This window comes from Hemiscyllium ocellatum, chromosome 25 (assembly GCF_020745735.1).
Source record: "Hemiscyllium ocellatum isolate sHemOce1 chromosome 25, sHemOce1.pat.X.cur, whole genome shotgun sequence".
Lineage (NCBI taxonomy): Eukaryota > Metazoa > Chordata > Chondrichthyes > Orectolobiformes > Hemiscylliidae > Hemiscyllium > Hemiscyllium ocellatum.
This window is the reverse complement of record NC_083425.1, coordinates 5,723,352-5,739,262: the sequence shown is the minus strand read 5'-3', so window position 1 is coordinate 5,739,262 and position 15,911 is coordinate 5,723,352. Positions and strand designations below refer to the sequence as shown.

The 15,911-nt window shown below is 41.6% G+C and overlaps 1 protein-coding gene across 3 annotated transcripts in view; it reads left to right on the top strand.

Annotated features, from left to right (window-relative positions):
• Nucleotides 1–4,474: 4,474 nt before the first annotated feature.
• Nucleotides 4,475–15,911, top strand: part of rhot1a (ras homolog family member T1a) — a 99,303-nt gene continuing 87,866 nt past the window's right edge. Inside the window, exon 1 of one of the 3 annotated variants that reach the window (XM_060844712.1) lies at nt 4,475–4,766. In XM_060844712.1, the coding sequence (XP_060700695.1) occupies nt 4,730–4,766 (37 nt within the window). In that variant the 5' untranslated portion in view covers nt 4,475–4,729. The remainder of the gene's footprint in view (nt 4,767–15,911) is intronic. The other 2 variants (XM_060844713.1, XM_060844714.1) reach the window with 2 other exon arrangements.

Here is a 15,911-nt window from a genome sequence, read left to right as displayed (position 1 = left end):
TTTAAGTCACATTCTCAAGATAACTTAAGGTTTTACAAAAAAAAGGGACATCTCAGCTTATTCTAAAAGATGAAAGATTTAACAGCAATCTTGGTTGGTTCAGGAAGCATACGCTATTGGGCATTTTTGTCTGTTGGGCTACTGCTGAGCCAACACAATCCTGATACCATTCCGTACCGGAAGGCTTCATGGATCAGCACCACATCTTCCTTGGGATTGGATCGGGCCAACAACTTAAACGATAATAACTGCTTTATAACTTCTCTAAAGGCTACTTCTTGGCTATGTGACCATTTTCAAGGCTGACTCATTTCAATAACAGATGTAAAGGTACCACGATGGAGGTCAGGTTACCTATGAATTTTCCATAATAATTCACCAATCCTAGGAAAGATCTAAGCTCCAGTACAGACATAGAAACCAGGCACCTTTGATCGCCCTCCCATTATCTTCCAATGGGTGTAACCTGATCTTGTCAACTCTTGAAAGGCTTTAGTATCTGCTGCCCCAGGGGAAGTTAGGTTCCTAGTAACTGAAAATGTTGTGAACCTGCAAGTAGTCAGAAGAATTACTCATTGCTTTTCATCAGCCCCGAAGTCATTCTTCCAAAAAAAACATTCTTTCCGCATACAGGGCACAGTCTTCAACAGCAGGGTCAAGCAAGTTAAGCTTCCCAAATAAAGGCATGATGCCAGAAATGCTTAGCTGAAAATGTGTTGCTGGTTAAAGCACAGCAGGTCAGGCAGCATCCAAGGAACAGGAAATTCGACGTTTCGGGCCAGAGCCCTTCATCAGGAATGAGGAGAGTGTGCCAGGCAGGCTAAGATAAAAGGTAGGGAGGAGGGACTTGGGGGAGGGGCGATGGAGATGTGATAGGTGGAAGGAGGTCAAGGTGAGGGTGATAGGCCGGAGTGGGGTGGGGGCGGAGAGGTCAGGAAGAAGATTGCAGGTTAGGAGGGCGGTGCTGAGTTCGAGGGAATCAACTGAGACAAGGTGAGGGGAGGGGAAATGAGGAAACTGGAGAAATCTGAGTTCATCCCTTGTGGTTGGAGGGTTCCCAGGCAGAAGATGAGGCGCTCTTCCTCCAACCGTCGTGTTCTGATCTCCAGCATCTGCAGACCTCACTTTTTACTCGCCAGAAATGCTTACACCAACATAAAGACAACTGTTGCAAATTAATTTTCTTCAGGACCATACAGTTTTCTCTTGTCACCACTGAAGCCAGTATCCTATTATCAAGTCACTATTTACACATACATAGTACATGAACTCTGACCAGCTAGCTCAGAGCTGGTTCTGAAAGTGACCAGAACCCCTGACACTCCTGTTTGTTTTTATTGTCTTTTTTCTTCTCATTTTTTTTTAATTTTAGTTCTCAGCTGAAGAGATTCTAATCTCCTGCTATACATATATATCTCCCACACTCCGGCCAAATCGCAGTAGTGCTTATTTCTCCCCAGCAACAACTTCGTGAGCATGTAGGACACAGTGAAGAACAACGAGTGCAGAAAACTTTATTCATATCCACCAGCAGGAAGAAAGGAAACACCCGAGCCCCCAGTGACAAGCAGTGTCCTTCTCATCAAGGGCAATGCTTAAGTGAATGAAAAACTGAAGGGGAGGGTGGGGATTAAATCAAAATAGAATTGGAGGGGTAAATAAAACACTCACAGTGCCCACCTCTGCTGAAAACCTCAAGGATATTGGTAGACACTGCATGCACCTTCACTCCCGTTTTTTTCTTCTTAGATCTGCTTAAATCTCCCAGTTATTTTCCTTTTTTTTATTTTCCCCCACACTACCACCTAACAGTGGTAGTACTTATACTTTTCCCCAGCACCCATGTTGTGTGTGTGCAGGTATGAGAACAACAAGTGTGTAAATCTTTATTCATTTTCCACCACCAGAAAGAAAGAAAACACTAGAGTGGCCAGTGACAAGCAGTGCCCTTCTCATCGAAGGGCAATGCTGCGGGATCAAAAAAGTGAGAGAGATGTTATCTCTCCTGCTAAACCCTCCTGCTAAATTTAAAACCAGCAACTCAGAAAAGATTTATCCCATGCAGTAACCTGTAAAAATTGAAGTGGCCAAGAACTATTTAAAGTAAAAATTAACAACTTTATTTCTTAAAGTATAACAGATAATAATTAATTAACAAGTATTTACCATTCCTTACTCTAACCTATCATTTACCATCCCATCCATAATACAAGTCCGATAAAACTTCCAGTTAAGATTTACAAAACAACATTTATCTCAAAACCAGACAGCTTTTGGTTCTTGTCTTCAGATCTTCCTGTGTCTTCTTTTGTTCTAGTTAGGAATTTCTGTTTTACAGGTTATTGATTGAAAAGGTGCCTTTTTAAGAGAGCTGTTTTTCAGGCGGTCTTTTTACATACTTGGCCATGGCAGTTCTCCTCTCAACTGTTCAGTTTTCCCTGGTCATATACTCCAGAGCATCGGATTGTGTCATTGGCTTTTAAGATTGTCAATATACTCAATTCAAACTTGATTGGAGTTTGATATGTTTCGGGTATAATTTAAACTGATTGGCTGAATTCAAGTTTGTTTTTGGGTGCAAGCAACAAACAAACTAATTGAATTGTTTAACGCAGTGGAACATTGTTACCTTTTGGAGTGCTGTGTCCGGTAGTTTTGCTACTTTTAATTCTCTTAAAGATATACCCGCATCTTCATAACAGGGAGGGCAGGGACTAAATCAAAACAGATTTGGAAGGGAAATAAAACACTCCACACCTTTTCAGCTATCCTAAATAAACATGAAAATAAGTGGTTTATAGAATAAGTGATCACAGAATTGTTTGAGCACAGAAGGAAGCCATTTAGCCCTTCATCAGTGCTCCAGCTCTCCAGAAGAACAGTTCATTTTCTGTAATTCATCTGCCCCCTTCTTGTAACTCTATACATCTTTCCTTTGCAAATATCCATCTAATTATTTACAATGTAAATTAAGATTGGGGTGGCACAATAGCTCAGTGGTTAGCACTGCTGCCTCACAGCATCAGGAAGCTGCGTTAAATTCCAACCTCCAGCAACTGTCTGTGTGGAGTTTGCACATTCTCCCTGTGTCTAAGTGGGTTCCCTCTGGGTGCTCTGGTTTCCTCCCACAATCCAAACAAATATGTGCATGTTAGATGAAATGGCCATGCTAAATTGTTCCATAGTATTCAGGGATGTGTAGGTTGGGTGCATTAGTCAGGAGTAAATGTAGAGGAATGGGTCTGGGTGGGTTACTCTTTGGAGGGTTGGTGTGAAGGGCTGAAGGGCCCGTTTCCACACTGTAGGGATTCTATAACATCTAATGTTGTAATTTGATTTTCTTTCACCCACACTCTCTAGTGACAAATTTAGGCTCGAACTACTATTTGTGTGAAAAAAATGTTTTTAATTCATATCACTTCTGCTTCTTTTGCTCATTATTTTACGAAGTGATGATAAGATTATAAAGCCACATTGACTATATAATTGGTCAAGATACTTAAAAATTGAGTTCTAGCTCTTTGCACTCCAGATGAGCTTGAGACCTGAGGTTTGCAAACATATGAGAGGTCTGATATTGGATGGATAAAGAAACTATTTCCACTGGTTGGAGATTCCAGAACTAGGGACCATTCTAGAACATAGAATATAGAAAAATACAGCGCAGTACAAGCCCTTTGGCCCTCGATGTTGCGCTGACCCAAGCCCACCTAACCTACACTAGTCCACTATCCTCCATATGCCTATCCAATGCCCGTTTAAATGCCCATAAAGAGGAAGAGTCCATCAGTGCTACTGGCAGGGCATCCCATGAACTCAAGACTCGCTGAGTAAAGAATCTACCCCTGAACATCTGTCCTACATCTACCTCACCTAAATTTAAAGCTATGCCCCCTTGTAATATCTGACTCCATACATGGAAAAAAGGTTCTCATGGTCAACCCTATCTAAACCCCTAATCATCTTGTGCACCTCTATCAAGTCACCCCAAAACCTTCTTTTCTCCAATGAGAACAGGCCCAAGTGCCTCAGCCTTTCCTCATACGATCTTCCTACCGTACCAGGCAACATCCTGGTAAACCTCCTCTGCACCCGTTCCAGTGCCTCCACATCCTTCCTATAGTATGGCGACCAAAACTGGCACTCTCTACTCCAAATGACAGCTAATAATCAGTTTATAAAACACTTGAATTTGGGGTAGATAGCAGAACTGATAAAAGGTATGAGTCAAAGGCAGAGACAGTAGATGGAGTTCGACCAATCAATCACGATCTCATCGAACAGCGAGGCAGGCTCGAATGGGCTGAATTGCCCACCACTGCTCCTCTCTGCTGCCATCCCTGGAGTGGCGCGCGCGCGTCTGGGAACGCGCCTGACGGGGACGCGCGCGAAGGATTGGCGGGTGCGTCGCAACGGCGGCGCATGCGGAGACAGGTGACATTTACGGTCTGGCTGAAGGATGGCGTAAAGTGGAGGCCGGTGGGTGAGTGGGGGGAGGGGACGTTGTTGGGGAGTTTTATTCGTGAGGAATCGGGGAGGGGGGTCACCCCCTGAACATCTGCCGCCAGGTGACCCGCCTCTGAACTCTCTCTGGAGTAAATACTCAAAGCGGGCGGCGCGGCTTGTCGGGCCTGGTCCCCGTTGCTTTTGGGCCTAAATTTCATTCGGTGCTCCTGGGAGACTCGTCTGTCACTGGGGCCTGAGGTCGAGCCACATCGGGGGAGCGAAAATGAGGAAAGACGTGAGGATCCTGCTCGTCGGAGAACGTGAGTTTGAACTGAATGCGTCGGGAGAAGGAAGTTGTCCCCATCCGCAGCTGTCAACACTTTACCCGCCTGAGGCCTGGGCACGGGCGGGAGAGGGGCCGGGACTGGGGCTGGGGCTGGGGGATCAGATACACTGCACGCATTCACTCCCCTTCTCCCACTTCACTGTGAAAGGGGTTGATATTTAAGAGGGAAGATGCTTGTGAGAAACCCACTGAGGCGGCAGCATTCACGCTGTCATGTACCCGCGGACGTGACCTTCCCACTGCTACTGTACACTCAGAAGTGAGAATCTAAAGCGTTAAAAGTGGTCACACTGACTGTAGATTAGTAATTTCGATCTCCAGACTAACGGTCTGGGGAATCTCGCTGTGGCAGACGGTGGGATTTGAATCTAATGTCAACCGTGTAACTACAGTGGTCGCCATGAAGAAACATCTTGGCCATGCTCTCCTCCTTCTGCATCAGTGGTGCTGGAAGAGCACAGCAGTTTAGGATGCTGCCTGAACTGCTGTGCTCTTCCAGCACCACTGGTCCAGAATCTGGTTTCCAGCATCTGCAGTCATTGTTTTTTTTACCATGCTCTCCTCTTGCCAATTAAATCCGACATCCTTGCTGTCGTGTGACATTAGACCTACAGTAATGTGGTTGACTTTTAACTGTGCCTCAAGCAATTACGGATAGACAATAACTGTGGGCCTAGACAGATGTCCACATCTCATGAATGAATGAGCATCTTTTAGCATCTAACGAAAAGAGGGTTAGGGAGAAACGTTTGTTTGGATCATCATTTTAGTTCATGGATATAGGAAAGATGTTAAACTTGAAATGATTCTGAAAAGGTTTACAAGGATGTTGCCAGGCTTGGAGAGTTTGAACTAGAGGAAAAGGCTGAATGGGTTAGAAGTATTTTACCTGGAGTGTTGGATGCTGAGGCGTAACCTTACAGAGGTTTATAAAATTGAGGGGCATGGATAGTGTAAATAGCCAAGGTTTCTCCCAGGTTAGGGGAGTCTAAAACTAGAGGACATCGGTTTAAGGTGAAAGGGAAAAGATTTGAAAGGGACCAGTGGGGCAACTCTTTCACGGAGAGGGTGATGATTTATGGAACAAACTGCTAGAGGTGGTGATGGAGGCTAGTACAATTACAGCACTTAAAAGACATCAGGTTAGGCGTATGAATAGGAAGAGTTTCGAGGGATATGGGCCAAATGCTGACAAATGGGACTAGATTAATTTAGGATATCTGGTCAGCATGGACAAGTTGGACCAGAGGGTCTATTTAAGTGCTGTATACCTCTGTCTGTGACTTTGGGACTATTCCCACTGAGAAGGCGTATGATTGTTTCTCTTTCCCAAATTCTTCTACCGCCTTTTTGGTATGATGTCTGCTGTCAGTATTATCCCTTCCTGTTGCCATTCTAATGTCTTTTCAACTCAGTTGATCACATATTACTTGGGGCTAAAATAGCTATCTTATTCTTGAATCCTGTACCTTCCTTACCAGCTGCAGTCATAGTTATACATCACAAAAAACAGATCCTTGAATCCAACCAGTCTTGCTGAACATAATCCCAAACTAAACTAATCCCATCTGCCTGCACTTGGCCTACAAATCGCCAAACATTTCTTAATCATGTATTTATGCAAATGTCTTTTAAACGTTGTAACTGTACCTGCATCCACCACTTCCTCTGGAAGTTCATTCCACATATGAACCACATTTAAGGTAAGAAGAGAAAGATTTAAAAGTATAGCCCTTAGACTTGAAATCCCCTACCCTAGGGAAAAGATACTGCCTTATCTGCTCTGAGTCCCACCAATCTTACAGGCAGTCCAATGTCTCCTTTTGTGAATTCTCAAGAATAGTGATCACAGTTTTCCACTTCTTTATCCATCTTATTGGTTAGAAAATTGGAGACAAGAGAAAATGACATCTTAGCCAGTGGCACAAAGAGAGGAACATGCAGAGCTTCATTTTTTCCCTCTGCTCTAGAAGTGAGGTAAATATTGGCCAGGATATTGGGTGAACTCTCCTGCTTTTCATTGAAATTTTTGCACCCTTCAGAAAAATGCTTGTTAAAATATCCAATGTTCCAGATGACACTTGTTTCACTGAACTATCACCCTCACGTTATGTCATCAAATCTCTCGAGTGGAAATTTGAAACCCTCAGATTCCGATACAAGAGTAGTGACTGCAAGCCATGACTAACGTAATTGATTATGGAGGCGGTGTGGATTTTGAGGTAGTGGAGGGAATCCGTAAGATTTGTAGTAATGTTTGGAGGAAGTACCCACACAATATTTTGGAGTAAGGTATATTTTGATATTTGGAAAGGAAACATTACTTGTTGGAGAGGTAGCTGCTCCTGTATCACAGGTGAACATTTGGGACCATGGAAGATTTGTGCTTCAACCAGAAGCTTTCATAGAGATCCCATAACATCCATTCCCATTTAATCAGCCAGTTCTCTGTTAACAGCCACTTAACAACTAACCTGCTACAAAATGTACACTTTTAAAAAAAAATCTTCTGTCAAGTATTTTTCTCAGATAAAAAGTACTGCAGTTGCTGGACTTCTGAAATAAAACAGTAAGTGCTGGAGAAATTTAGCACGTCTGCCTTCATCTGTGGAGAGAGAAACAGAATTGAAGTTTCCAGTCCATTGTGACTTCTTTGAAACTGAAGAAGTTATATTGGACTCAAAATGTTAAGATCAACTAGGAGAAAGTGAGGACTGCAGATGCTGGAGACCAGAGTTGAAAAGTGTGGTGCTGGAAAAGCGCAGCAGGCCTGGCAGCATCTGAGGAGCAGGAGAATCGACGTTTCAGGCATAAGCCCTTCTTCAGGAATGAGGCTGGTGTTCTCAGTCCACTTGGCACACCAGCCTCATTCCTGAAGAAGGGATTATGCCTGAAACGTCGATTCTCCTGCTTCTCGGATGCTGCCTGGCCTGCTGCGCTTTTCCAGCACCACACTTTTGAGCTCAAAATGTTAACCCTGTTTCTTTGTCCCTAGATGCTGCCAGACCGCCTGAGTTTTTGCAGCACTTTCTATTTCTAATTTTCTCTATCATCTCTTTTGCTCTTTATTCCCAACTCTTACCTGATTAATCTATATTATGTTATTCTTCTCATTCGCTGAAAATGTGTTGCTGGTTAAAGCGCAGCAGGTCAGGCAGCATCCAAGGAACAGGAAATTCGACGTATCGGGCACAAGCCCTTCATCAGGAAGGACTTGTGCCCGAAACGTCGAATTTCCTGTTCCTTGGATGCTGCCTGACCTGCTGCGCTTTAACCAGCAACACATTTTCAGCTCTGATCTCCAGCATCTGCAGACCTCACTTTTTACTCGAAGACTTATTCTTCTCATTCACTCAATGTGAGAGTATGTATTTTCATTCTTTCCAATCCTGTTGTTTGTTTCTCCTCTGACAACAGGTTTTGTACTTTGGTAAAATTCATATGTTTGAAATGTTTGTTTTTAGGTTTAAATTTTTAATTCACAGCTGTTAGAGCTCTGGAAAATGGAAGTAACAATCTCACATTCTCCTTGACATTCTAAGGGAGAAGATAATACAATAGGACAGTAACAATACTGAAGATAACTTATAATTGCTTCCAACAACTTTTCTATCAGGGCTTAATAACTTGAGGAGTATCCCCAATTTACTGAGTTTACATTTGCAATGTTAGCGAAAACCAGATGTTAGACCATGAATTCTCATTTCCTTGGTGGCAAATTCATGCTAATGCTGAACATTATTGGAAATATATCTAGCTATGCCACACCCAATCACCACTAAAGTCTGATATACATCCAGTGTAATGAAACCTGACAGAGGTCAGAACTATACGCCATTTTAACTCTGATGCATTTAGATGCTCTGACTTTTATTTGTTACCATTGAGGGTGGGTCATAGAATCCCTGCAGTGTGGAAATGGGTCCTTTGGCCCAGCAAGTCCACACCAACCCTCCAAAGAGTAACCCACCCAGACCCACTCCCCCACTACTCTATGTTTAACCCAGACTAATGCACAGCATGGGCAATTTAGCATGGCCAATTCACCTAACCTACATATTTTTGGATTGTGGGAGGAACCCGGAGTACAAGGGAGAATGTGCAAACTCTACGCAGTCCTCCGAGGTTGGAATTGAACTGAACCTGGATCCCTGGCACTGTGAGGCAACAGTACTAACCACTGAGCCACCGTGCCATCCTAGGTCATACTGTCGACGGATAGAAAACCCAGCTCGGATTTAATTTGAGTTGTATTAAACGTGAATGTATAAATTGTGTTATGAAGAGACTTGAGTGCGTAGGACGTGACATTTCACTATCGGCTGTAATCCCTATGAATACTCGACTGTTGTGGAGAAATCATTAATTATTGCCGTTAGCTTTGTTTCAACTTCGAATCACTAGTTGATTGGTTCATGAGCTTTCCTCTGATTCAATTTTTCTGTTAGTTGAGGCTGACCAATCAGATGTTATAAATATACCAATGTAGGCAAAACTTGAATTATGATATAGTGTATATAAAAATGAACTTACTTTAAGTCTCTGTCTGACCAAAGAGCAGGTATTGCAAAATCCAATTAACACCACAATGCTCCAAGCCTTTGAATCAACCCTTACCCTAAATATGTAGTATGTGTGTTGTGTTTGCTATGCATATTCAACATGAACTACTGGCAGAAGTTACAAAAGGATAATGTTCTCATATTTATCAAGGACATAGATAATACGCTTTGAAGATCGTATGAGGAAAGGCTGAGGCACTTGGGGCTGTTCTCATTGGAGAAAAGAAGGTTTAGGGGAGATTTGATAGAAGTGTACAAGACGATTAGTGAGAACCTTTTTCCGTGTATGGAGTCAGCTGTTACTAGGGGACACAGCTTTAAATTAAGGGGAGGTTGGTATAGGACAGATATTAGGGGTAGATTCTTTACTCAGCGGGTTGTGAGTTCATGGAATGCCCTGCCAGTAGCAGTGGTGGACTCTCCCTCTTTATGGTCATTTAAGCGGGCATTGGATAAGCATATGGAGGTTATTGGGCTAGTGTAGGTTAGGTAGGCTTCGGTCGGCGCAACATCGAGGGCCGAAGGGCCTGTACTGTGCTGTATTTTTCTATGTACTATGTTCTATAATGATACAGAAAGCTCAGATTTTGAATCAATTGTCAATATTTTTTCAAGTTTTTTTTTCAGTTATCTAAATATTGAATAATTCTTGGGATGGGGTGAGGAGGGGTGGTTATCTTAAATTTCAGACAGGTCTGTATCTGTTAGAGCTTAGAAGAATGGGAGATGAACTTATTAAAACATACAATGAGGGGATTGGGCAGGGTGGATGCTGAGAGGATGTTTCCCCCCTGTGAGTAGACACTGGATTTAGGGAGCACAGTTTAAAAATAAGAGTATCTCGTTTGATTAAGTATTTTTTCTGGTCGTGGGTCATATCTGTGGAACATTCTCCCCAGAGCTGTGAAGGCAAGATCATTGAATATTTTTAGGGAAAAAGAGGTAAACTTGTAACTAGTAAGGGAGTCAAATGTTATCAGGGCAAGTAGGAAAATGGGGTTGAGTCCACATCAGGTCAACTATGATCTTATTAAATGGTAGATCGGTTTAATGGCCAAACGACGTACTCATCTTCCTGATTCATATTTGTATGTTGTTACTGGCAAACAAGTATAGATTAGGAACAGTCCATTAGAGCCCTGTGAGACTCTCTGCCATTTAATAAGAACTGATCTGATTGTGAGCTCAACTCCACATTCATAGTTTGTGAGAAGATTTGTAGCTCGGGTGCTCCTTGTTGTGGTTCTGTTCGCCGAGCTGGGAGTTTTTGTTGCAGACGTTTCATCCCCTTTCTAGGTGACATCTTCAGTGCTTGGGAGCCTCCTGTGAAGCGCTTCTGTGCTGATTCCTCCGGCATTTATAGTGGTTTGAATCTGCCGCTTCCAGTTGTCAGTTGCTGTCCGCTGCAGTGGCCGTTTTTGGATACCCACGCAATTTCATCAACAGATGCCTCAGGGAAAGACAACGAAATGAGGACATGCCACAACCCAAAGGACTGGCCACACTACCATACATCAGGAGCATTTCTGAACTGACAGCCAGACTGCTGTGACCACTAGGACTCATAACAGCACACAAACCAACAGCCACACTCAGACAACAACTCACCAGGACAAAGGACCCGATACCCAGCATGAACAAAACCAACGTAGTATACAAAATCCCATGCAAGGACTGCACAAAACACTACATAGGACAAACAGGAAGACCGCTAACAATCCGCATCCATGAACACCAACTAGCCACAAAACGACACGACCAGCTGTCTTTAGTAGCCATACACTCTGATGACAAACAACATGAATTTGATTGGGACAACACTATTATAGGGCAAGCCAAACAGAGAACAGCCAGGGAATTCCTAGAGGCATGGCACTCATCCACAGATTCTATCAACAGACACATCGACCTAGACCCTATATACCGGCCACTGCAGCAGCCAGCAACTGACAACCGGAAGCGGCAGATTCAAATCACTATAAATGCCGGAGGAATCAGCACAGAAGCACTTCACAGGAGGCTCCCAAGCACTGAGGATGTCACCTAGAAAGGGGACGAAACATTTGCAACAAAAACTCCCAGCTCCACATTCATGTATAACCTGATACTCTTAGATTATTGACTAACAACGAAGACACTCTGCATTTGAAAATATTTAACAGCACTGTCTCCATTGATCTCTATTGAAGAGATCCAAAGACACTCAACCCTCTGAGAGAAGGCTCATTTGCACCTTAAAATAGGTGACCCTTTATTTTTAAACTCTCTCTTGCTTAGTTCCCATCTCTGTTACAAGGCGAAACATCCTTTCGGGATACACCTGTCAAGTCCCCTTGTATATCAACAAGATTGTCTCTAATTCAGTTGAACACCGATGAATGCAGACCTGACCTCTCCAGCCTTGCTTCATAATGTTACAACCCATCCAAGGTATCTCTGTCCAGTTCAAGGCTTTGTGTAATATCTTATGTTCTTCCTTAAATAAGGAGTCCCAAATTGTGCACATGTGGTCTCACCAACACATTGTACTCCCACAGCAAAACGTCCCACTTTTAAACCCAAAAGAGAAAATACTGGAAAATCTCAGCAGGTCTGGCAGCATCTGTAAGGAGAGAAAAGAGCTGACGTTTCAAGTCTAACTCCTTTTCTCTCCTGAAAGATGCTGCCAAACCTGCTGAGATTTGCCAGCATTTTCTCTTTTGGTTTCAGATTCCAGCATCTGCAGTAAGTTGCTTTTGTCCCACTTTTAAATTTCATTCCTCTTGTAATAAGCAACAGCATTCTATTTGCATTCCTAATCACTTGCTGTATCTGCATACTAGTTTTGCGATTCATGTAACAAGGCATCCCGATTTTCCCCCTCGTCAGAGCTCTACAGTTTCTTCCTATTTAAATAATATGCTGCTTTTACATTCTTCCTGCAAGATAGGTAAGTTCATATTTTCCCACATTATACTTAATTTGCCCAATCACTTAACCACTTTGTAGACTCCCCTTAGGTCATCTTCACAACTTTGTTTCCTTCCTATCTTGTGTCATGAACAAATTTAGCCACTATAAATTTGATTCTGTCATCTGAGACATTTATATACATTGTAAATAGTTGATTTTCCAGCACTGATCCCTTTGGAACATCACTCTTCACAACCTACTAACACGAAAGTGACCCCTTTTTTTTTAACCTGTTGTTTTCCTGTTAACAAATCAGTTGTCTTAAAATGCAAGGACATTCATGAAATTCTTCATTTTTTGTTCCTAGTTGTGGATGAACTGATACTGACCATGTGTATGTGGCGCTGAAGTGTCATTTTGCATTTTGTAGTCTTTGCGCTTGTATACTTCTGCGATGAAGTTAGGAAATACAGGATTTTGACCTAGCAACAATGAAAGAAAAGTATAAAACTAGATTTGGATTATGTGACTTGGCGCTCTTGGTTATGAAAGTTATATATGTAGAAGATATTTCTCAGGTAACCTTGGTGAATTGTTGCAATGTATTTATTATTAAATTGAACAATGTTTTTTATATCTCTGTAGCATTGATGCTGCATTTTGTGCCTAATAGGGTAGACACAATTTTCTCCCAAATGCTTATATCATGCTGCACTAATTCCTAGTTCAAATGAGTAGTTTGGGTGCCTTGACTTAATTTTATTTTACTTACTTTTTTTGTGGTCAGACAGTTAATTGAAGCAAAGACACATAATGTTTAAATGGGAGGCAGGAGTTACCAAGGAAACAAAAAAAAGTTGAAAATACACACCAGAGAGCAGGTTGTAGTTTCTGATGTTAACCAGGCTGTCATGTGGAAGTTGTTGAATAGTGATTCCTATGAAAAGTGAGATAGCATTGGGGTAAAAGGAATGTTAAAATAAACAAGCAATCACAGTTGGTTCCACACCAGCATTCTAATTCACAGCTTAATTCTTCTAAGTGTCCATTTTTGATTATAGTACAGGCTTGCATTCTGCTTTGTCATATTAATAGAGAAAATTGTCCACCATTGAAATGGAGTGAGTTAAAAATTATTTTATGATTCTAAAATTATTTCTGTGGTTGTATCCTTGGCATGAACGATCTTTTGTTTACAACTGAGGTGAATGTGCTACTGTTTTCATGGAAGACCAGAAGAAAGAATAAAAATGGCAACAAAATTGTTTTAGGCATCGTGATTCCAAGACTAGATGTAGATTTGATTACTGCCATCTTATCTGAAACTAATCCAGCATGCAAAATAAACTGAATACCCTATCTATGCTCTGTTACCATGCCATTTTTTACTAATTTGCACTCCTGAATCACCTTTTACCATAGCAGAGTGCCCTGTTATGTTTCACAAAAAGACATACTGCACACTGAACAGACACTGGGAGAGAGAGAAGATGAATAAAGATGTGGTCAGAGGTGGGTTTTGAGGCTTTTTTAATTTAAAACTAGGATAAGATAAGCAAGATGGAGAAGTTTAAGACATTTTTCTAGGAGGAAATTATACCCAGTGAAGGCTTCACCACCAATGGTTTGATTGCAAAACTTTTCATAAAGGAAGTATACAGTGGCCCAGGCACAAGTAAAGATGTCTTAAAAAGTCTAAAGAACTGTGGATGCTGAAAATCAGAAACAAAAACCGAAATTGCTGGAAAAACTCAGCAGGTCTGCCAGTGTCTGTGGAGAGAAAGCAGACCAATCCAGTGGCCGTTCTGCAGAATGGAAGAGTGAAGTGTGTAAGCTGAGAAGTGAAGTTCAGTTGGATGACAACTCAACATTAGAATGTGGAAAGTCATCGAAGTATCTGAAATTGACAACAAGAATTTTGAAGTAGAAGTGATATGAGATGGGAAGAAAATTAATTGGGTGAGGAATGAGGAATTGGATGAATGGTGCATAATATAGAATAAAATACATCCTTGATCAGCTGAAATTTTGGGTACTTTCATGCTTTATGGGGACAAATAATTTGTATTAATGCTGTCATAAAAGCAAAGTACTGACAAACTCAACAAATTATGACAACATCTATGGAGAGAGAAAAAGTTGATGTTAGTTCCAAACTCCTCTTTGGAACAGTTTATACTATATGACCCTGTTTTAGCACTTAAAAAGTAACTGAAGATATTTTTATTTAATTATTTAAAGGGAAGGAATTCTATCAACATTGGTTTTTCATGCTCACAGGACATCCCAAAGGTTTTTGCAATAATTTATTACTTTTAAGGGCAATCTTTATAACATAGGTAAGCATGACAGTCAATCTCTATGCAGCAAGGCTCTACAGCGTATCTGTTCTTGTTATAGGAGCTCTGATGAAGAGTCATCTAGACTTGAAACGTTAGCTTGCTTTCTCTCCATGGATACTACCTGACCCGCTGTGATCTACAGCATTTCTTGAAATCTGTTTTTATTATGTTGGCCTAAGGTTCTGAATAGGAGAAAGTGAGGACTGGTGCTGGAAAAGCACAGCAGGTCCAGGCAGCATCCCAGGAGCAGGAAAATCGACTTTTTGGGCAAAAGCCCTTCAACAGGAATGTTGAAGCTTTTGCCTGAAACGTCGATTTTCCTGATCCTCGGATGCTGCCTGACCTGCTGTGCTTTTCCAGCACCACTCTAAACTTTTGTTTCCAGCACCTCCAGTCTCCTCTTTTGCCTAAAAAGTGAGGACTGCAGATGCTGGAGATCAGAGTCAAGAGTGTGGTACTGGAAAGACACAGCAGGTCATACAGCATCCAAGGAGCAGGAGAATTGACGTATCAGGCATAAGCCCTTCATCAGGAATCCTGACGAAGAGCTTACGCCCGAAAAGTTGATTTTCCTGATCCTCAGATGCTGCCTGACCTGCTCTGTTTTTTCCAGCATTACGCTCTCAGCTAAGATTCTGAATGAACTGTTTTTATGTACAGTACCATCTGATCTTCTGTAGTAATTTGAACAAGCAAACAACATTTTGATGTAGTACTTATACATTAGAACTCAAACCTTGGATTGGGGCTTGAAATTGAATCAGTTTTACCAGTCAGTGAAGTAGATAATGTGATTATTAATAATTCAATTCTTTCACGTTTTGAAGCTCTGTAACTTCTCCAATCTAGTAGCCATTTTAAATCACCTAACCAGAAGGTGGTACTCCTTTAGACGATTGTAATTCAAGATTTTCATTTTTCACTACATGCCAAGAAATACTATGGAATGTCAACAATATAGAAGATTTATCTTGGCAAGCAAAATAGATCTTACATCTGCTTGCCAAATAAAAATAGCCATTTAAGGACTAGATAGCACCATGTAAGATAATCCTACTTTTAGTGTCAAAATGCATATTTAGATCCATGCTTGAATATACAAGTTAATCCTTCCATCACATTTTTAATGATAATATACTCCAATTCGGAGGTGGCCTCAATTTTTAAGCTCAAAAAAACATTGCTTAGGTTTGTATTCACGTTACAAATCGGTAGATGGAATCAAACAAACAATACAACCTTTGTTAATAAGAAGTTGCTCAGGAATCTATATAGCAGATCAAGTGAATATCAATGAACAGAAATGGGTTCTCCTGCAAAAAT